Genomic DNA, 21,352 nt, shown 5'->3' with positions numbered 1-21,352 from the left:
GCCTATGCACCCTTGAAGCTATACTGGCCATTGGAGCGCCATGCCAGAGCCTACGAAAGCGCAAATATGGCGGCGCTAACTAGGCTTATGCATCTGAGGGAAGGATATATAGTGATGCCCTGCTGCTCATGGGAGATACGATGACTTTTCGAGATATTATGTCCACAATGCAATAATGATGATTTCCGTTGGCTGACGCTGACTCTTGTCCTTTTGTCAATACGATCATATCCTTTTGGTCGTAGCCTTAGGAAGGTTCGAAATCAGATTCACCACTTGCAAATGGAGATTTGACCTCGATCCCTCTTTTGGAACCCACTATACTCTTTAGCGTTACCCTACACCTGACAATTAACAACCTAGAATAGCTTTCGTGTTAAGCCTGTATGGTCTCAGGAAAACCAGGCAAACGGAGGAGACCTGCCTGGTCAGTCTGGCTACTTGGCCACAACTCGCATTTCAGTCCGTCAATCCCAACAAGTTAAGCGCCTCTCAAATGAGTCGGGTGTACATACAGTAAAAGAGACTCATGAGTTTCGGTTAGTGTAGCGATATCTTTCGATTAAAGTCTAAAATCTGGTGGACTCTGAATTGACAGATTCTTGGTGACGTTGAATCCGTTGAACGTTTGGAGCCTTTAAACAATACCGATTACTGCTACTCGCATCGCAATCCCAACTAAAGATGTGATTGATAGTATAGTCCCAAGAATATAAATCAGACATAGCATTATCGCATTCTCATTAATGTAAGGGGCATATCATAAGTCCATAGAACAAATCATCAACATCAACATCAACATCGTCAAACACAATAAATCATCACTAGTCAAGTAACCCACTTCCACAATGGCTTCAATAGATAGTAGACTTTGTCCTAAGGAGCTACCACAAATAACCAGAACTATCTCCAACTCATGTATCTAAGTTCCCGGCTGTCCAACTGGACAGTTGCCTAGAGCCGAATCACAAATGACCGATATTGGGATTCAAAGGACCAGAGCCAACATGCCGAGGAGAACACTACCAGCAGGGGGCATGAGGACGGCAGCAGCATTTGTGGTGGTACTGGCAGACTCTGTGGCACTGGAGGTAGTGGTTGAAGTCGACTTGCGAGTGGTGGTCGAGGTAGTGCTCAGATGGGTTGCGGTGGACAGGCTGGTCGAGGAAGTCATTGAAGCTGAGGTCAATTCTATGGATATAGTTAGTCACTATTTCCTTAATGTAGTGGGTGAAAAGCAAAATGCTGTCTCGGAAGCCAGCTTTTACTAACCAGGGGTAGTGGAGATGTGGGTAGAAGGAGACATGGTAGAGGAAATTGTGTTTGAGGTGAAAGTCGAGGTAGGAAGATGGGTGGATGTAGTAGGTGAGATAGAAGACGCGGTAATGGAAGAAGAAGTCATCGGGGTAGCAGAGGTAGATATAATAGAGGATGAAGTTTCTGTAATGAAAGATGAAGTTGAAGGGCTAGATATAGCAGAGACTGAGGAGGAAGTTGCTAGTGTAGATGGAGAAGAGACTGAGGAAGAAGGAGGAGTGGTAAGCGTCACGGTAGAAGTCAGGGTCGTAGTGTAAGATGTTGTAGATGCCAGGGTTGAGGAAGTTGAAAGGGAATACGAGGATGATTCAGGGGTTGGAGTAGAGGCAGAAGCGAGAGAGGAGAAAATGGAAGAGGTAGACGCACTTGCAGAAGAGCTCATAGAAGATGTTGTAGGGGTAGAAATAGAAGATGAAGCAGTAGAATAATAGGACGAGGTAAGGGTAGACGCGCTGATGGAGGAGTGAGTAGTCGAAGACAGGTAAGAGGAATCAGTCGAGGAAGAGGGAATCGAAGAAGTGAGATCACTAGTCGACGCGGTGGAAGAAAGCAAGGCAGACGAAGTTTCAAGAGCAGAGCTGGTTTCCTTACCAGAGCTACTAGCACTAGCACTAGCAATTTCACCAGGCTCAGTGACTCTGAATTGCTGAGACTGAGCCAGAATGCCACTGGTCGGAGAGAGGAAGTTGATCTGATATCCCTTTCTAGATTGATCATCAAATCAGTAGCTCAAAAGGCAATGCTATCGAAATGGACCTACCCATCGTCCACACCTGTGAAAGTCTTTGCGTTGACAGTGTAGGAGCCCTTGGAAGAGTCTATATCTTCCGCCACAATCGTTGTTGTCGGAGGGTAGACATTTTGATTGACCAGTTCGATGGTAAAGGTATCTGGGTCGGTTCTATTGATATTTTATATTTGGTTAGCAAATCACCAGTGCTCGTAAAATGCTGCCAAGCTTGTCAGACTAGCTTACGAGACAGACTGCCACTTGATAGTAAGAGGCATATCGGGATCAATCCTCTCACCCATCCGTGGGGAGGTGACAGTGAGACCTAATTTAACGGTTATTAGACTGATTCGTCTTCCTTTGGACAAAGTGCCATACCTGCAACTGTAGCAGCCAGAGCCACCGGAGAAATAATGTTAACCCGCATATTGATTGACTTCGGTAATCAATATCAGGTAAAGTAATTCGAGGAAATAGTTGTCAACCTTGGAGGGTCGGGCCACGATATAATATTCCTGAGGTTGTAGGAAATCAAAGTCAGGGGCGATATAAGACGGGAACATGATATTTTATAGCCCCCTATGACAGTTGCAGGAGGCTGTATCTCCCACAGGGTCTTCTCAATTTTCAATGGCCATCTTTATTTTTGGGCCGATTGCCGTGGTGCCTTGATCCATCGCGCCTCGTGCTCCCAGATGTGTGTCGGAGTACAAAATGGTTAGTCGAGACCAAGTCCTCTAGTCCCCGTGATGTAAACTCACTGCTGTGCGGTAGTCAAAAGGGATCCAGAGGAAGAACTGTTGACTCTGTAGCTTGCAACTTCATTTTCAGCCCGGATGGGAATTTTTCATCGTCTCAATCCAAGATGTACAACGTCTCCGATTTCGACCAGCCGCGCGTCATAGTTCCTGTGTGTATCGCAATGAGAAGATAGGTTTTATGATACATGGCCTGTTAATATACTCGGCGCAGTCATAGTCCTTGCCTAGGGCACGGGACCCCTAGGATGACTGCGGCCCGTTTAGACTCGATGCCGAATGCGAGAGATTCATGCGATAATTAGCTCTTTTCGAGCGTCCTATTGTCTATAATGCAACAATCCTGTGGCTATGGAAATACCCTAGAGTTGGATAAATTATCTTATACCAGTTAAGCTTCTATGAAACTATACCTAGGTATATTCATCCAAGGTTGGAGCCATGGACACACCGACAGCTTATTTGAACCGACTATTTTATGACCATTGGGTTTTATTACGCTTAATGACCCCGAAAGGTGTAAGCACACCGTCAGTCTTGGTTCTTATGAGCCCAAGTAGGACAAAAAGCCAAGGGAACAGGTGTTTCACATTTCAACCTAGCTCCCGGTCCACGAAAATAAGATGGAGATGGCAATTAAGTTCCCATACTGTAGATTTAGATTTACCAGTTAAAAAGCAATCTAGCCTCCAGAAAGGCTCTGAGATTTCAAAGTGGTTGCCTAGGAGGTCTTGGAGTACATAAGAAGTTGCACGAAGCACACAACGTCGGAACCGCCCTTATTGGACAACTCCTAGGATATATTAAAATAGTACAAATGGTATCCCTTGTCGGGATAAATTCTTGTCTTGACTGTAATAGAAAGTCCCCGTTCGGTCTCAAGCATCTGTTTGTGTTCTCCGACACTTCCACCACTGTCGGGCCTGCGTTTGGCTTTGCAGTGCATCTTGTCTAACCTACTTATCTTAATAGCCTCTGTTTGGTTCTATGGAGTCGGGAGTCGTCGTCAGCATTCTCCCAAATCTCAAATATGACGTGGAATGTGCAATGTAATCTAAAAGGAAAACAGGGTACAGTTCTGGTAGGTTAATCGTCTTACGAATGGACTGTGAAATTATCAGGATTTCTATTGTACAAAGTAGACGAAGGAAAAAGCCTGCATACGATGAACATCACATAATTCCAAGGACCGTCCTGATCACCTGTCACTTGTAGGTAGCACGCAGAAATCCACTCTTTAGATAGTTCAACCATCGCGGAGAATTTTCATGCACGGTAAATGCGTCTTGCATTTCCACTTCGGCCTAGCGGGCACCTTAACGCTCAAGCACGCTGCGGCCACCGTCAACGGTGATCCTATTCCGCACTCGAATGTGGGCATACGACGTTCCGAGCTGAACGACGCGATGGGAAGGAGACTCATCTTGTGAGTCTGAGTCGGTCGTCGCGCTCTGAGTGCTCTCTGCCGAGGACGGACCATCAGGAGTATCTGGCCGACTGGAAGAGGTAACACTTGAAAGCTCCTCATCTTCCTGATCGTTGTGCTTTGCGATATCCAACAGCGCTGTTGGACAAAATACCAAAGCCTCCCCAGTCGGCAGACGAACAATTTTGCGAAAGATCGTCGACGAAGCCGTCTTGTTCGGACCAAGTCCCTCAATCTCAGCTCCCGCAATGTGTGACTTGATAGCCTTAAACCAAGCCGGCGATGAGAATCGATGGATAATAGTGACGTTACAGAGCTCAAGCAGTGCCGGTGCAAGAGTTGGCTCCTGTGTTGCTATCAACACTCGCGCGGCCAGATGTCGCTGCTGGCGGACGACAGACAGCAGTGTATCTGTCAGATCGGCGGCTTCTGGTGAAGTTGAAGTCATAAACTATAATCAAATAAAGTGTGAGTATAGACTGACATGGATGACTCAAGATATTGTGAAAGTCCGCGAACCTTGTGCGCTTCATCAAGAGCGATGATGCGACCCGCATCATGACGATTCTTCAAGAACAAGGAGACTGCAATGTTGAATAGCGCGCATGCATCTTCTTGGCCAACGAACGGGCAGCTAAGATCGATTATTGTCAAAGTGCCAGGAGGAAACTTCCAGGCATTATCGGCACTGTGTTGCTTTGACTTATTGGTATTTGCACCAGGGACAGATCCAGGCTCAAAGAATGACTCGAGAACCTCCAAGCGCATGTTAAGAGGCATAAGCTGGCCTTTCAGGAATTGTTCGCGCTGCAGGAGAAGTTTGAATGTGCTGTAGTTGAAGCCTGACTTCCCCTGGTTGGCTATAGCCATGTCCCGAAGAATCTTCATGACAACCTATGTGAATAGTTTATTAGTGTATTGTCAGCCTGGATTACAGGAGTGTTGACCTACCTCGATGTAAAGCGGTTTCTCCGTCATGTTATTGATGCCCATCAGGGTTTTCATCATACTAATGTTGAGAGCCTTCTGGGGCAGATACAATGGCTCAACCTTCAGCATTTTGGAACCCTCTGCCAGTGTTGTGTATGCCTTTTTCATGGCAAGGTAATTCGTCGGTGAGACCAAAACCCTGACAGGAATTCCCGAGGAGTGAAGATAAGCCGCCTCGCACAGCTGGGTGCTGGAAAAGGCTGTGAACTTGTCATAGTGAATGACCAGTCCAGCCAGAGGTGACGATAGCTTCCCGGCAGGGGAGGATGAGATCAATGCATTTTCCAGCAGGCAGGACAGGGTGTGGCTCTTGCCACTTCCTTGGCTGCCGCAGATGAATGCAGACCAAGGTGCTGACACGTTGGCGTACACAAGGTCGTCTTGTGCCGGTGGGTTGCTGGTAGGTCGATTACGCAGACCAAGCAGTCCATATTGTGGGTAAGTTGGGTCTCCGTCGAGAGTTTGCTGGCTATTCAGGCGGTCGGTATCCAGAGTCTCACAAGCGGAGAGTGAGAATAGAGGTGCCGTTATGAGCTCCTCTTCCAAGCGGGTGATTTTGAATCTCGACGTCCTGGAGACATCAGCGTCGCCCTTGACAAGCTTCATATGCTCGCTAGTCTCCGATGTGTTCCTAGAAAGATACAGGGACGACATATTGTCAGATTCTCACTCAAGAAAGGCTCTGATGGGGCTAGTTGAGGACGTGGAAATTTTCAGTTGAGGGGTCTGATGGAAAATGTGAGATGACGAGGGTTGGGTAAAGATTGGGCAGGAGATAACTGGGATTTGAGTCCAAGTTGGTAGATTATGGACAAAGCATGAACAAACTGCACTATGATCAGGTGTTCAGTCATTCAGACAATTTAATATCAAACATTTATAAAGTCTCTTCCTAGTAGGTATTTTCCTTCAACCCTATAGAGCTTCCTCTATGGCTGGCACTACTACATCGCATCAAACCCTAGTTCCGGCGTACTACCATATTGCAGTGGACAATTTCCAATCGCACCCTATCTAAGCTTGTTGTAAAATCTATCACCCACTTATATCTTCAGTGAACTAGCTTTGTATAGCATGTGGTACTATATCTGCTAGTATTTGAAGCGAGATAGGGCCCTTACCAACCTTCGAGTAGATACTTAACTCGAGAGTGCTCTAATTACTCAACTTTCTCCTATATGCTCTAGAGATATAGACCTAGGACCTGCTTTAAGATTCTTAGGTCTTCTCTCGCCGAGTTAACCCCCTTAGTCAACGACGTAGTTCCAAGGTTGGTAACAGAATCAGCATCGCTACACTTACCCCCAACATAGTCTGTAGTGGCGTCGGCATCGGATCTCTTATCGACAACGTAGTTTGTGGCAGAATCAGCATGACCATGGCAAGTGATTCCAACTATACATAAATCAGTTAACAGACCGAGTTCCCGGGGCTTGTTTGAATATACCTACCCGGCCTTTCTCAATTTATAATGTTGCATGCAGCAGCACGTTGTATAGTATATGCTGTGTTTTCTGTAGACAGAAACCAGAGCTGAACAGTAAACTGGGGTAGATGGAATAAATGAATCGTGTGAAGACAAATTGATGTAAGTCGAGGATGTCAAAACAATCGATCGTCCCTTACGCTAAGATATCATGTTCAGCCTCATCTGCAGATACGTTGTACTTTACACACGTGTACGGGAACATCATCATTCTTCCGGAATATCGCACACAACTATAGGCTCACCGTGACCTGTGGACAGGAGTCGTTCTATACCTCAACCTAGAAGAGCATAATTGCAAATACACGAGGTGGCATGACGGCATGGGAGTTAGAACTGAGGGAATGGCAGCAGAAATAACGAATCTCTGTTACTGGAATACTGTCTGGTCCGATGGAGAAGTTCAGCTTTAGGGCAGGCCTCTGAAGGAGTCGCGCCTTCCTATCTCGATCCACACCCCATGCTCTTGCCATTTACAACATTTGCAGGCGAAGACGAGCACATCCCCCTGTTTCCTTCTTTCTCCTTCACAAATTTTAATAAGTAACGACTTGGTTACTATTGAAATAGTACGTTGTGGCAATCAGAAGGGGTTAAAAAAGAAAAAAAGGAAGACGGGTAGGTGAGTCGAACGGGACCTTAAAAAGTCTAAAAAAAAACATCATGGGTTGGCATGATTTGTTTTTGTTAACCCCGTCACTCATGCCGTTGAGCCATCTGACCCGAAGGTCACCAGACTCTTCTCCTCGAACATTGAAATGGTAGTTTAGAAGCGACTTGACAATGTGTACAGGATTGTGGGATGGGGAGTAGCACGTTCTTGCAATTATTACTCTATATCTACGCTTAGCCTCAAGAGGTTAGTTACCCAGGTGAGATAGTGGACGAGTAGATCATACGGACAAGAGGCATAATTTGATGTTAGCCTTGCTTCACTCGTTATTATAGGAAGAAACTGCTCCTACGCTTCTCGTATTAAGTAGATACTTAGCTTTAAGAGTGTCCTAACTAATCAACTCTCCTACATGCTCCTAAAGATACATGGATACCTAGGTAGCTGACCTACTTCGGGATTCCCATGTTTTCTGTCGCCGAGTTCAACCCCTTGGTCAACGATGTAGTTGGTAGCAGAATCAGCATCGCTACGCTTTATCTACAACGTAGTTTATTGCGGCGTCGGCATCGGATTTCTCATCGACACCGCAAAAGGAGAGGTTACCCATCTAAAATTGTAATCATATTACAGTTTTGAATGGGTGAGTCACGCTCAGTTACACCTGGTGGTTTTGTTGGCTTTCCACAGTAAAGAAGAATGAAAATGAATGGTCTGTTCAGAATGATGGGATCGGGCATACGGTGCTAAGACACTCGTAATGGGGATTTGATATACATCTGGGTTAGAGCAGCTTGCGCTTTCCTTATTCAAGATATACCTGCTACGGTCTACAATTCACATATAAGACGATGCTCTTTGTGATACTCACTCGTTTATATAGTCAGGTATTATAGCGATATAGCCGGCAGGCTCACGACAACCTGAGGTAAAGAAGTTGCTTGTCACCTGAGGGGTTAGGAGGCAAAGTCTGTGTCAATCAAGATACTGGAGTAGGTTTAGGGATAGCATACAGTAAATGCGGATGGGTGGTCTCAAACACCCCTACATCTCGCGGAAGTGAGCTGTGCATCGCAGGCTATTGATCCAATATCAAATACTTGTATATCCATGCAATGTCTACTGCTACATGAACGGACCGATGGCCTTTCTACAGGTTGTCATGATAGGCCTAGTTCCTGTTTCAATTATGCATTAAAAGCTGTGGTAGCCGCTAAGAGGGTCCTAATAATGATTCAATCGTGAATATTCAAATGCTTCCCCCCCCTGTTCCTCTCGTTTTCCTTTGCTAATCTGCTGTGTGCTGTCTCCTGAGATCTTCATATTCCGGATAGAAGATAGAGAGAAGGAAAATCAAGCGAAAGACAAAATATGCAAGGCAAATATGCGATTGATCCAATGCCTTGTTGAGGCAACATGTGTCGTGATAACATCTCAGTGTGGCACAGAACGAATGTACCAGTCAGGTCAAGTGCGACGGAGCCTGAGTTCTTCCCGAATTTTCTCTACGGTCTTCTCGATGAACTCCTTGCAATGCACATCATCTCGCTCACAAATCGCGTCATAAAGCATCATAGCGGTCACGGTAACCCCCAATTTCATCAACTTCGAGATGACTGTGGAGTCTCTCCGATAGACTGCGTATCGCAGGACAGGCCCAGCATGAGCAGCAATATCAAATCCTTGGTCCAGAACCAACTCAATCAGACCTGAATCACCACCGATTATTGCAGCGTGGAGTACATTTGGTGTCGGGGTTGACCAGCCAGGAGTGAGGACCCCTCCAATGGCGACTCCCATCTTGTATGACTGGACCAGTTTGATTCGTGGTCTCAAAGGGTATTCATCTGGAAGGAGGTCGGGAGCAAACCGGTACACAAACTGTGGATCTTCGTTATTCACATCAGCACCGTTCTCGAGTGCATATCTGACGACACTTTTTTCGCAGTGCCAGAGTCCCTCGTACAGGATGATCTGTGCAGCGTCTTTGACAGTGAGATTTCGATTGCCGTCCTTGAGGAAAGCAAACAGAGCTTTGATTGCGGGTAACTGGCCACGAGCCGCAGCATACTTCAGAGGTCGTCGTAGCTTGTAAGCGCCGGTGAATGCCTTAGGATCTTTGTCAAGCAACATCTGAACAACGTCCACATGGCCATTTCCAGCGGCCTGTCTCATTGGGGTTTCGTAGTGTTCGTCCAAGAAATTGGCATTGACGCCCTTTGCAAGGATAAGTTTGACGCAAGACAGCGAGCCAGCTTCGGCTGCTACAGTCAAGGGGTGTGGTTTTGGGCTCCGTGGGATGACTTGCAAAGCCTCGGGGGCATCGCGATCTCTCATATGAGACTTGAATCTGTCTCGTCGTAAAATCTTGGAGCCGGCTCTCAGGCACTTGCGTATGGTGCCAGCAAAGCCTTTCCGGGCTGCCCATATGATAATCCTGTCGCGCAAGTGTGGTGGAGAGTCCCGGTAGAGTTTGTCTTCGAAAATGAGGGTAAAACGTGGGCAGATGCGAATAAAGGAATTGAGGTCACTTTTGGCATGCAGGTGGCTCTCAATCATGAGAAGGAGTTCTGTGGGTAGGAGAACGAGCGACATGGTTGTTGTCGCCAGAGGCAATGTCAAGGTGCTGAGTTTGGGGGATGTGAGAGTTGGGGATTTATCAAGAGAAGATTGTCACAAAGATGAAATATCACTAGCTGGATGGATGGCAACTGGGTAAGTGACCAAGAGAAGTATAGAAAGGAAGTTGAGATGAGACATGAGTAGGTGAGATGCGAGGTAGAGGAAGAGAGAAGAAGTTGAGCAGACGAGATCCAAGATTTAATTAAGTCAATTGTGCACTTGAATAGGCGAGTCTGAAGACAATGGCAATTGAGGATTGTTCCGATTATCAGGTGGCCTTGTTTGTCAGGCGTCTCTCACTTTGTGTGTGCACGAAGGCTTGTCGAGGTTGAATTGGCAGGTGACCAATGATCTGTATAGGAATCAACTTATTTTCATTGTATCAATGGCATGGAGCAAGGCAACAATACAACAATTCAACAATGCAACAATAAACCAATTGAACAATTAGACAGATACATGCTTCTAGTCTACCCAGGTAGTATCCCACCTTAGTACTATAGGAGTGACAGCTCTTATCACCATCAGCCATTCAGTAAGACCCTAGCGAGGGCTTGATACCAGTCTCATACTTGAAGTGGTTCGGACTTGTGCTTTCGTCTCCATTTTATTCGTCTCTATTGACCGTCCATGTCGTGACAAACAACTACGTATAACGTCGCTCAAAATATGCTTGCAGTGAAAGGTTCCGGTTATAAGCTGAAGATAAAAAGATGGATGTAGATTGTTTTAGTAGCCCTGGTCTACTTTCCGAATATTCTGGACCATTGGAGCTGTCTATTCGCTAGGATATACTTCCTTGCCTGCGAGCTTAACTCTCAAGTGCAACCAATTACTTCAGTCACCAAATCGGCAGGCTTTGGTAGTACACTAACTTCTACACCTAGCCGTATTACGAGAGATGTTCCGGTCCAATTGAACGAAGTACACCTGAATCCGTTCATGTGCGTTCTTCGGAAAGCAATATTGGGATACTATTTCCCTTATCCGATTCACTTACATTGGCCTTGCTTACCTGATCTAAAGAGGTCCCAGAGGCTCCCAGTATACTACTAACATTCTGGATTACCTGGTGTGTCTTCTTGGTGACGGAGGATTCGACTGGGAGATACTTGCCATTGCTGTCGACGGGTACTTGACCTGATACAAAGACAAACCCGATGCCTCTAGCGGTAGGGGAACGGACATTCTGTTAGGTTAAGGGAAACAGTGAAAATATTCTTTGGTATATGGACGTAAGGGACACCGGCCCGGCCTGTTGTTGCACATTGGTTCCGTAGTATGTGTTGTTGGATGGCAGATGACTCACGACGAGCACATCCTTTACCCCCCGAAGTGCGTGTGCGTTGTTATGTTTGAAGACGATGAGTGTATCTTTCCCCATGAAAAGGATGCAATCGTGTTGATGCAGCACCATGTAGCTGCATGAACGGACTCGAGGAATAACACGGCCAGATTTGGCGCACCCGATGGCTGACGCCGGGGGCTCGACCCGGTATCCCCGGTCCGTTGATGTTCGTGTTCAAGGGGCGGTTTGCAGCCTACGGCATTGAAGTTGAGGTAGTGGCCTTTCCTGCGCATTCATCGCTCCTCATAACTGGGACCAATACCGCTAGCCACAGAATAAAGGCAAATGAGTATCTTGCACAGCTCTATTCTCAGGGGATAGAAATTGCATGTTTTTGGGCAGTCGATCCCAGCCATAGGTTCTCACTCGCCCGTTCCAGCTCTTGTGGTATATTCACACCATCTGGAGTCACAAAGTCCCCACGGTAGTCAATGAAGGTGACTTCCACCATTAGCCGCAGTTGGGGGTCTGCGGTAACGGCCCATGCCGCCGACAAACACATTATTACATATCCTGCTCCAACCGGTCTGTACACATTGGACTCCTGGGCATGTACGAGCGTCTCTATAACAAGAGACTTCGATTCTATAATACAGGAGTAATCACTGGGATCCAGTGCCTGAAGGATGCAGTTGAACACTATCGTGATTGCGAGACCGATTCCATGGGTGCGGAGATAATGTGCTCGCAAGATCCTAGCCATGAAGTTTTCTGTCATGGTGCTGAGCTCCGACGTTTCATACTCGACTGTTCGTGCTTTCAATTGGGCCAGGATTAATTTGCATTTCTCGTATATTGGTCGGACTTCCATTGTTAAGGGTGTTAAATCTTCGCCGTCACGTCTGGCTCGTCTGCCGCGTTTCATTAGAACTGGCGCCCGTGCTAGACATCGCAAAATTTGGGCTTCGGGTTGGTTTTGATCATAGTCATTCTCGACTAAGGCATCCCACTCCTCGGGGCTGAGGTCGATAGCCTCATTGTATAAACCCTCGAATAACTTGGGAGCATGATTAGCTCGGCTTAGGAAGATGGTGGGAGTTGCGGAGGATTTACCACGCTTCCCCGTAATGAGAGGAATAATTTACGCTCAAAGTCGTCGCGTGGCCCAAATTTCTTTCGTGCGTGCAGAATGCTGGCGGCCCCTTGCGCATGTCCTGATACCATTTCCCCGGGATTTCCAATGAATGTTTGGCAAATTAAAAGTATCATCACGGCACATAGTGTATTGGAAGCACTGGCCTGGAGTGGGTCATCTAGATAAACTCTTAGGGTTTTGAGAGCACGGGAGTACTTGGCTAGCGCCTCAGCCCGAACTGGTTGGCGGGTGCAGAAGCTTGCGTGGGCAGTGGTTAGCGCATCAACTGCACGGTCGAGGGCTTCATTACTCCCGAGTCGTCGGGGTACATCTTCCAGGAAAATGCCGAACGACCACCAGACATTGTATCGGAGGTCGGTGGATCGTTTTATGGCGCCGACAAACGAATTAGTCAACGATGTCATACTGTTGCCAGGACATGCCCGGGGTATTTCAAAGAAATAATTTTCTTTCTGTGTTGGTCTCCATCTCGAGAGGAGAGCCTTTTGGCCGCTTTGGTTGGAGTTCGGGAGAAATTGTTGCTCTTTGAACATAAATCGTTTCTGACCTGACCCCACACAACTCACTTTCAGACGAAGGCATCGTCCACACGCAGGTTGTTTCTCGTCGCACTTGATATATTAGCAGGAATAACGCTCTGTGTCATAATCTTATCGCACGTACCTTCTTCTTCTGCTTGCGACACGCGTCACAGGCCCGACCTGTTGGGACACCCGGCATTGCGGGGTGAAGACCGTAGTGGGGAAGCGGAGCGTGGATCTCAAAACGGACTGCGCAGGCCTTCAGGGACGGGTATATTCAGTGCAGAAGATTCTGTGGAAGGCTACAAAAGCAAGATGCGTCACACTAAAAAGGAAAAAAAGACGAAAAAGGCCCGGACAACGAGGTTGAGGTTATGAGGCTACGCAATCTAACCGCTTCGGGTCAGATGTAGCGCTCCCAAGGTTGAGTCGGGCTTCGCTGATTGGCCAGTTCACAACTATGAGCGAGTGGACCCGTGGACATCAATGCGGCTGAAATGAATCACCCGTGGACAGCTTAGTCTAACCCGATATAGACCTATGTAGCGCTTTTTTGTAGCGTGTAGGATAGCGCCCGCGAGCGTTGATGAGAGTTATTTAAGCATCTCATCTCCCAACATTCTGGTATCCCATCTATAATTCATTGGACTTCATCATGACCTCGGATAACTCGGACGCAGGGGCAAATCTCTACTTGTACAATCCAAGTCATGTCTTACCAGCTGTCTTTGCCGCCTTGGTCGGCGCGTCTCTATTTCTGCACATTTACCAAAACTAGTAAGCATTTGCCATACAATCTCAGAAAACACCAAGCTAATTCTAACACCTTCAGCCGCTACCGATTCTGGCGCGTCACCTTCTTCATTTGCTGGGGTGGAGCTCTGTTCACCGTGGGCTGGATTCTCCGCTGCATATCGAGTTACCAACCAGGAAACTTAGACATATATATCGCATCAACCGTCTTCATCTACATCGGCCCACCAGTTTACTCAGCCGCTGCGTATAACTTCGTCGGACGCCTCATGAACTACTTACCAATGCACGCACTCCTCAACCCTAACCGTGTCCTCATCTCCTTCGTATATGTCGGCGCTGCCGTGGAAGCAATTACAGTCGTAGGAGCAGCCAAGTACGCATCAGCCGGCTCTGACCTGGACGAGTACAAGGCCGGTGGGACTCTCATCGCTGCGGGGCTTGTTCTCCAAGCAGTGGTCGAATGCTGCGTGATCGGGATCGTTGCAACAGTTCACGCCCGCTGTTCTCGGGCCCGGATGCTCTCGCCAAATGTCCGTATGATATGCATCACACTATACGGAACATCGACTCTTGTCTTGATGCGGTGTATCTTCCGCGCCGTTGAGGCATTCGAGATGTTTGGTAATCTCGGCTGCCGGAAGAACTGCGGACCTGTTCTCAGCAACGAATGGTATCTATATGCATTTGAGCTTGGCCCAATGCTTCTCTTCACTTGGTGGCTCAACTTGATGCATCCTGGTCGATATCTACCTCGCCAAAAGCTGCGCTATCTGTGTCCTGACGGTCGCACGGAGCGAATGGGTCCTGGTTGGATTGACCGTCGCTCTCGGTGGGAGACCTTTGCCGATCCGTTAGATTTGAAGGGAGTGTTCAAGGGTTCTCCTTCTCACGAGAGATTTTGGCTGCGACAGGATGAATGGCCTGTGTGTAAGGATGGCAGCTTTGCTATGGGGACTGCAACTAATACGAGGGCTTCGCCCGAGGACGAAAAAGACACCGCTCCACTTAGTCCTAATGTTTGAGTAATGGATATGAGACATGGTTCGGGCCCTGTGTCGTATCTCCAGATCGAGTTTCTTAAGTCTCTTCCAATGAATCCGAAAATATATAGACTCCGAACCGATCCCATATTTGCTCAAAGAAATGGTTTTTATGAATATCACTCACATATGGATCTTTGAGACGTTCAATTCAACCCTGGCTAAGGCCCAGTAAGATATAATTCGAGTCAAGTCTAAAGAGATACCAGGGTTGCTTGTTGCTTGACAAGCTCTTCTGACCGGGGCATTGGCTTGGTTAACTTGGCACCGCTTATCCAAGAAAGCGAACCAAGTGCGTCAGGAACATTGGCTAAAATTTTAGGCCTGCCAACGACATACAATGAGGCTTATTGTGTATTCAACTATTTGTGAGGGGTAGAGATGACGTCAAATAGTCAGTGATAGATATCATATGTACCTTGATACCATCATAGCATCTAGTATTTACAGCTTAGCTTGTTCGAGTGGGCTCAACTTCCTCAGTGGAGGGCCTCCTCTGCTTCCATCCCCTGCCATGGGCCCTTTTGAGTCATCTCGAGGCGCGTTCATCCTCCACTTTTGGCGCAAGTCCTCGGGCGCTTTGTTCTCAAAGCAGTCCGCGATATATTGGCCCAGGATAGGGAGGAATTTGAATCCACTAAAGTAAAGCTAGTTAGCATAAAGCCATAATGTGCAGCTTAATTTCGACAAATACTCACTGTCCTGCGCCGCCAGTAGCCATGAACAGCCCCTGGATGGTTGGGTGGTGGTCGATAATGAAGTCACCGTTAGGGGTATCCGTGTACCAGCACAGCCGACGGTTCATCCAAGGGCGATCAGCCAGCTTGGGGAAGAACTGACGCAAACCCTTTCGCAGCGATTCATCCGCGTCGTCAGGTAAATAACCAGTAGCCGCATTGCTGGTTTCGAACTTCGGCGATGAGAGCGACTTTTGAACACCGTCCACATTGACAGTCATATCGGTTGCATACCCGTAACCGTGGCGCGCTAACTTGAGAACATTTGTGTCCGGTGTGGGCGGGAATGAGAAGACGCCGGTGCTCATGTTGATCATGACTGGGATCTTCCTCATCTCGAGAGCCTCCTCCTCGGTCAACTGAATGAAGCCAACAGGCTGGCCAGAGGAAGATGCCGCATGACCCATATTCAAAAGACGGTTGGTCCACGCGCCGGTACTCAAGATCACCTGTGAAGCAAGCAGCACCTGCCCTCCGACAAGGTTGACACCAACAACACGCGATCCCGCCCGGCGGAGAGAGACGACAGTACCGCGAGGACCGGCAATGATAGAAACACCCGCCACGGTACATTTGGAAGCCAGCTTTTGAATGCTGCCTGCGGCATCGGCCCACCCACCTTTAGGGTTGTGATATCCGTTCATGCCGGAAAGATCCGCTTGGACACTGGGGTAGAGTTTCCGGATCTCCATAGCGTCGTCAAGGTCGTCTAGTTTGCCACCTGCTGCCCGAATAACAGCCTTTGACTTCTCCATGTATGCGTTCTTAGGCGTTTCCGAGAACAATGCGAATCCTGATTCGAAGTATTGATCTTTGTACTCAGTGGTCCATCCATTGTATGCCTCCCGAGCCATTTGAGAGTAGATTGGGTCCGCATAATCGGCGCGAATAATGCGCGAAATGTCAACGCTGCTTCCATCTGCTGATGGTGGTACAAAGCGATCGACAACGGTGATGTCCGTATATCCGCGCTTGTTGAGTTCAAGAGCGGTCGAAAGTCCGAAGACCCCGGCGCCCACGATCAGGATTGAGTCTGTCTTAGCTGTGGTCATTTGGAATAACAGACTGGTCGCTAGAGGAGTGTCGTCAAACTGCAATCGGCCGGCGAATTTCCAGCATTAACAAATGCGGAGGCCGTAGGCCGGCCCAGCGCCGTCTTGGCGTCCGGAAAAGTCGGACCCGGTCCGTGTTCCCCGGGTGAGAACCAGTGAATGAGTATAGGTTACGAACATCTAAACCCCAACCTCACGTTGGGTTAACGCTTAGCCAATCCTCAAAGGCCCTCCCATAATCTTGCAGTTGCAGGAACAACGTGTCACCACCGCTAAATTCGATATTAGGATCTCCCAGAAGCCCTGGGTATTCCATCCTCGGTGACATCTGACTCGGCGTCTGTATGGGATCCTCAGTCTGCTCAGGTGGGTAGGTGACACACTCGGGGGCCACTGTCTTGTGGCCTGAGATCCCAGCGGATCCAATCAAAGCGAAATCGCGTTCGGTGATATCGCCAGCCGAAGGGTCCCCTGAGCACCCAACACTGTCTTTAGCAAGTTCTGGACCGAAGATGTCGCCCCCAGGATCGCTTAGATTGCTTGCATGGGAATATACTAAGATCTTCCACAATAGCTGCAGATTCACAGACCACGTCTGGCGAGAATTCGACCTTCCTGGAGCAACGTTGTCTGTCATAAGGCCTGCAGGGGAAACGCTGTCCCGGAGTTGTTGCAGTTGTCGGACCTAGGGGCGATATCAGAACTAGTGCACCAGAGGAACGACCGGATGAAAACTAACCTGGCGATCGACGTGTGGCCACCGATGGCCCATGTTGCGTAGGAATCTGAGACATTTCTCAAATCCCGTTTGCGCCTTTCTGTTGAAAGCTTGATCCTCGACAAAGCTATGTTGAAGATATATTGTAGCAACAATCGCCACACATTGCCCTATGGTCGGGTCAGATACCTCGAAGTTCTTCATCTCAATAAGCTCGAGGAAATGGACAACCCAGCCCGAGTGGAAGGTTAACTGCTCGAAAGAATTACGGAGGAATGACTGAGGCATTGTCCTCCGGAAATTCCGAAGTCGCATGGATAACAGAAAGGGATGGTTCAATAAACAAGGCACCGCATGCCAAACCAACTGGAAGAATAGCCATGGGCTCCAGTAGTCACGATGAGCCTGAAGTTCGGCGGGGGGATAGTCTTGGAAGCGACTTGCATGAAGTCGGAACCTCAGTGGCATGAGACTCTCGTGCTCACAGTGACGGAAATTGATCATTGCATAATCGGAATTTGGAGACCAAGGGGGATGAGCGTCAACGCCGACATGGCTGGCGGCATAATTACATGCCATCGCCCACAGCTCGCTTGTGTAAACACTGCTACCATTGATGCCAATATCAGGCTTAGAGTCACCGCTGGTACCGCGGGCAATCTCTTTGTTAAAAATCATGGCTCCCAACGGAGAGACGATTTCACCAGGCTCTGCAAGTAAGTCCAGGCTGTCTTTAGGTGGATGCAGGGACCCGTGAAGGTTCTTAAGCATGATGAGGCTTACGTGGCAGAGTTTGCGCTCATCGCGCTCGGTTTCCAAATTGCTCAGAGACTCTAGGCCATTGATTCTGAGATTTCCCATCAAATATGTGGCAAGTCTGGTATAAGACCCTGCACGAATGATGTGACCCGCTGGATAGATGAAGCACAATGTTAAGAAATGAACACAAACACACGGGCCGGGGCTGCTGTACCTGTGAACTCCAGAATACTTAGAAGACAAAGGGTCTGGATCGTAGATAGCTCCACAGTACCAGATGCCAAACGCATCATGGCCATCTGACAGGCCTTTTCTGTTTTTCTCTTGATGTCCAGTTGTATCTCCTGGTCAATGGCCCCTGGTCCTTTGAAGCGGACCCCAAGAGCTTCGATTGCGAGTAGAAGCTCGGGGTCCCGCTTCCCCAGGGAAGCCAAAGAGGATCTATGGGGGAATAACAGAAAGGGCTGTGCGTTACAGAAGGTCAAATAGAGCTCAGCATCTGGGACCCCGGATGATCCAAATCTATTTCATTCGTCAATAAAGGCCTCCTGTAAGCAAACTTCAAGCTGAACTCACATAGAGGGGCTCGCCGGGGGTGCAAGTTCTGGTATTTGAGGGTTACTCTCGGGGACAACTGGCGAGGGGAGGTGGTGTGAAGCAGGTCGTCTGCGACCTCAGTCAGCCAAATAAAGCAGAATACCTGGAAAGTTACAACACACGTAATATATTCCATCAACTGTTCTAACTTCCCCTCGATGCCGGAAATGCGTTGTTCCTATGTCACATTAGAATCTGCCTTTGTCTAGGCATCGATGATACTCACCATCAACTTCTGAGAATACCCTAAGCCTTCCTCTCCAATCTCGGTGCCTGCATACACGCACTGTTGGCCCAGTCGCTCGCAGTACGAGCAAGCCGGTTTCTCCCCTGGGCAACGCGACTTTTTCCGGCTGGAGGAATGTCAACTCATATTGGCTCTCAGCTTGGGACAGCCAAGGTTCGCACTCACCGACACGGCTCGCAAGCCTGGCGGGCTCGTTTCGATGGTCTTTCATCTTCAGTTGATCCCATCGTGCATATAACGTGACCGTAGACGGTGATGATCTGATCTGTTCCACGTGGGTAAAACGTCGATCCGAGGCGGGGAACAGCTGTGGGTCCAAAGAATACATACAAAGTCCAATATAGCTTCGCCGGGTTCTCTTCTAAATTTCTCTATCTGGCGTCAATGGGTTTTGCTGTAAAAGACCCAATAGGAACAACACTCGAAGATAATTAAGACCTAGTAAGGGTTTGGTTGGGCCATCTTCAGGCTCAGTTATACGATCACAATTATCCAGGCAAATGGGCTACACAAACCAAACTTGAACGTCTATTCTATGTCCATTCAGAAGGTCATCGAAGATATCAGCATATCCTTCCGATTGCAATATAGCAATTCATAGGCTTTTTATGAGCGATCTGCCCATTATGGGACCCAAACTTGCGTGCTGGAGACTATGTGCATCTGTGAACACGGCATGATATACATAGCACCAGACTATATGTGTGGCCTGGATAATTCAGGACCGCTAACCTTCGCTCTGCCCTCTTCACACGTATGATACAAAGTAGAAAATGTGTAAATTTCCATATAGCGAAGATCGACGATCATGTGACCTGTCACGGAGCTGACGTCGGCTCCGATTCTCCAACCTCGAAAGCTTTTGGCCACTCACCTCCTCACTTATTTCTGTGATAATCTTCCCATCTCAGCGGCATTTGCATTACTCCAAATAAATACTCTGTACAGGATCGTGGGAAACTCGAAAGTATCAAAAATGAGTGACGCCTACGAACGCGAGCAGTACGTCCCCCTTTCTCCACCTTGTCCCATCGGATGCCCCTGCGAAAGGAGTTACGTTTGGATTTGAGTGCTGATACTACGGAACAGGCAGAACAATGCGCTCCTCAATTCGCTCTCCTCAAAGGTCTCAGCCCTCCGGTCCGTGACGATCGATATCCATGACAATGCGAGGGATCAGGAAACTCTGGACCATACGGTATGTCTTGATCGATCTTTCTCTGGTCCGATAATCACTCAGGACATTCGCGTGTGTCCTGAATATACATTCAATTGGGGCCTCGGTGGGTTAACTTGCGACTGACAACCATGCCTTCCTAGAGCGATGTATTCTCCTCCTTCTCAACGAACCTCAAAGGCAGCGCCACTCGACTCACACGGATGGCGAAACAAGGCGATTCTGTGGCCGTGATGAAGATTGCAGGCATGTGTATCGTCGCTGGTATCGCTCTCTATATCATTCTTGGGTGGATCTTCTGAGGGACTTCTTACGTCCTTGCAACCTGCTGCTTCCTCGCCATCGTTTCACCACGTCCGCCTCAATATTCGATACCCTTGCTGGACCGAGACTCGTATCGAATATTCACGTCCCAATCCAGTCATGCTATTCTATGGTGCTGGGTTGTCCTCGTCTTATGGATCGCATCTGTGCTTGGCTAGATCTTAAGCTGGCACGGCACGTTGATTTGGAGTGCATGTTGTGCTCCAAGACTTCCTCATCGTCCCTAATATCTGCTTGTTCTATTTTCGGGCTGTGCCTGTTATAGGTCCTTGTGGCCCAAGAGCATCGGCGAGGCGACTCGATTCCCACCACCTCCTTCGACTTATTTCGGACATCACATCCTTCGACCTCTAGGTTCCCTTGATTAACGTCTTCATGATCTGCAAATCCGCCCAGGCGGTTCTGACATCTTCCTTGGAGTAGCCGGCTCCAGACCGTGCGACTGGACATTTTTGCTTCTTCCCCTTTTTTTATGTTATTAATACTATGAATCCTCGTGGACATAATACATACTTGGCCCAGGCTCATTGGATATTTTTAGCCATGCTTCAGTATATACTCGTTGCGTAATTGAGTGCAAATGGATCGGGTGGATATATGTAGCAAGTGGTAAATGCCATACAATGGCACCCGTTGGTCCCTCCAAAGCTCTACTGACATCATCACCAAGTCCACCACCCTAGCAAGATATATTTAGCTCAACGCCTTGAATCGAAGTCTACCCCGACAAACCTTAATCGCCGATCGTTAGGTTAAGCTCACCAAGGTCGTGGCCGAAAGCGCTAACCAAAAACGGAAACCAGGTGGTATAGATACGATGGAAGTCCAATTCAGACTTTTCCCACTCCGATATTCTCGTCATGACTCCACAAATTAGTTGTAGGACTCGGTCGACCGGGAAGTTTATCTATAATGCTAAATGCTTTAGTTCTATTGTGTCGTGTGCCATATTTCCACTTGTCGATATCACAATGCCGGTTTCGGCGAACAGGTCTTGGAATGCCGTACTTTTTGTTCATGTTTAGCAAATATATTTAC

General features: G+C 48.0%; 10 protein-coding genes across 10 annotated transcripts; 2 read left to right on the top strand and 8 right to left on the bottom strand.

Annotated features, from left to right (window-relative positions):
• Positions 1 to 988: 988 nt before the first annotated feature.
• On the bottom strand, positions 989 to 2,474 carry N7489_007500 (GPI anchored serine-threonine rich family protein; the record flags this gene model as incomplete). The annotated part of the gene is made up of 5 exons (XM_056713250.1): positions 989 to 1,191; positions 1,273 to 2,021; positions 2,078 to 2,218; positions 2,294 to 2,372; positions 2,426 to 2,474. 5 exons carry the CDS (start codon positions 2,472 to 2,474, stop codon positions 989 to 991), a joined length of 1,221 nt encoding a protein of 406 aa, XP_056566965.1.
• Positions 2,475 to 4,121: 1,647 nt separating this feature from the next.
• Positions 4,122 to 5,875, bottom strand: N7489_007499 (uncharacterized protein; the record flags this gene model as incomplete). Its single annotated transcript, XM_056713249.1, has 3 exons — positions 4,122 to 4,682; positions 4,751 to 5,125; positions 5,183 to 5,875. The coding sequence occupies 3 exons, from the start codon at positions 5,873 to 5,875 to the stop codon at positions 4,122 to 4,124; spliced, it is 1,629 nt and encodes a 542-aa protein (XP_056566964.1).
• A 529-nt stretch (positions 5,876 to 6,404) lies between these two features.
• Positions 6,405 to 6,918, bottom strand: N7489_007498 (uncharacterized protein; the record flags this gene model as incomplete). Its single annotated transcript, XM_056713248.1, has 3 exons — positions 6,405 to 6,616; positions 6,673 to 6,677; positions 6,848 to 6,918. The coding sequence occupies 3 exons, from the start codon at positions 6,916 to 6,918 to the stop codon at positions 6,405 to 6,407; spliced, it is 288 nt and encodes a 95-aa protein (XP_056566963.1).
• A 1,869-nt stretch (positions 6,919 to 8,787) lies between these two features.
• On the bottom strand, positions 8,788 to 9,915 carry N7489_007497 (ankyrin repeat domain-containing protein; the record flags this gene model as incomplete). The annotated part of the gene is made up of 1 exon (XM_056713247.1): positions 8,788 to 9,915. The coding sequence occupies one exon, from the start codon at positions 9,913 to 9,915 to the stop codon at positions 8,788 to 8,790; it is 1,128 nt and encodes a 375-aa protein (XP_056566962.1).
• An 897-nt stretch (positions 9,916 to 10,812) lies between these two features.
• N7489_007496 (uncharacterized protein) lies at positions 10,813 to 11,359 on the bottom strand (the record flags this gene model as incomplete). Its single annotated transcript, XM_056713246.1, has 3 exons — positions 10,813 to 10,872; positions 10,943 to 11,131; positions 11,252 to 11,359. 3 exons carry the CDS (start codon positions 11,357 to 11,359, stop codon positions 10,813 to 10,815), a joined length of 357 nt encoding a protein of 118 aa, XP_056566961.1.
• Positions 11,360 to 11,600: 241 nt separating this feature from the next.
• On the bottom strand, positions 11,601 to 13,106 carry N7489_007495 (Zn(II)2Cys6 transcription factor domain-containing protein; the record flags this gene model as incomplete). Its single annotated transcript, XM_056713245.1, has 3 exons — positions 11,601 to 12,287; positions 12,344 to 12,997; positions 13,050 to 13,106. The coding sequence occupies 3 exons, from the start codon at positions 13,104 to 13,106 to the stop codon at positions 11,601 to 11,603; spliced, it is 1,398 nt and encodes a 465-aa protein (XP_056566960.1).
• Positions 13,107 to 13,562: 456 nt separating this feature from the next.
• On the top strand, positions 13,563 to 14,685 carry N7489_007494 (uncharacterized protein; the record flags this gene model as incomplete). Its single annotated transcript, XM_056713244.1, has 2 exons — positions 13,563 to 13,684; positions 13,740 to 14,685. The coding sequence occupies 2 exons, from the start codon at positions 13,563 to 13,565 to the stop codon at positions 14,683 to 14,685; spliced, it is 1,068 nt and encodes a 355-aa protein (XP_056566959.1).
• Positions 14,686 to 15,147: 462 nt separating this feature from the next.
• On the bottom strand, positions 15,148 to 16,492 carry N7489_007493 (NAD(P)/FAD-dependent oxidoreductase; the record flags this gene model as incomplete). The annotated part of the gene is made up of 2 exons (XM_056713243.1): positions 15,148 to 15,340; positions 15,402 to 16,492. The coding sequence occupies 2 exons, from the start codon at positions 16,490 to 16,492 to the stop codon at positions 15,148 to 15,150; spliced, it is 1,284 nt and encodes a 427-aa protein (XP_056566958.1).
• Positions 16,493 to 16,685: 193 nt separating this feature from the next.
• On the bottom strand, positions 16,686 to 17,981 carry N7489_007492 (fungal specific transcription factor domain-containing protein; the record flags this gene model as incomplete). Its single annotated transcript, XM_056713242.1, has 2 exons — positions 16,686 to 17,177; positions 17,232 to 17,981. 2 exons carry the CDS (start codon positions 17,979 to 17,981, stop codon positions 16,686 to 16,688), a joined length of 1,242 nt encoding a protein of 413 aa, XP_056566957.1.
• A 1,808-nt stretch (positions 17,982 to 19,789) lies between these two features.
• On the top strand, positions 19,790 to 20,292 carry N7489_007491 (SNARE domain- containing protein; the record flags this gene model as incomplete). Its single annotated transcript, XM_056713241.1, has 3 exons — positions 19,790 to 19,815; positions 19,903 to 20,011; positions 20,134 to 20,292. The coding sequence occupies 3 exons, from the start codon at positions 19,790 to 19,792 to the stop codon at positions 20,290 to 20,292; spliced, it is 294 nt and encodes a 97-aa protein (XP_056566956.1).
• Between the last annotated feature and the right edge of the window lie 1,060 nt (positions 20,293 to 21,352).

This window comes from Penicillium chrysogenum (genome assembly GCF_028827035.1).
Source record: "Penicillium chrysogenum strain IBT 35668 chromosome Unknown utg000004l_segment0_segment0, whole genome shotgun sequence".
NCBI lineage: Eukaryota > Fungi > Ascomycota > Eurotiomycetes > Eurotiales > Aspergillaceae > Penicillium > Penicillium chrysogenum.
This window is presented reverse-complemented; position numbering and strand designations above follow the sequence as displayed.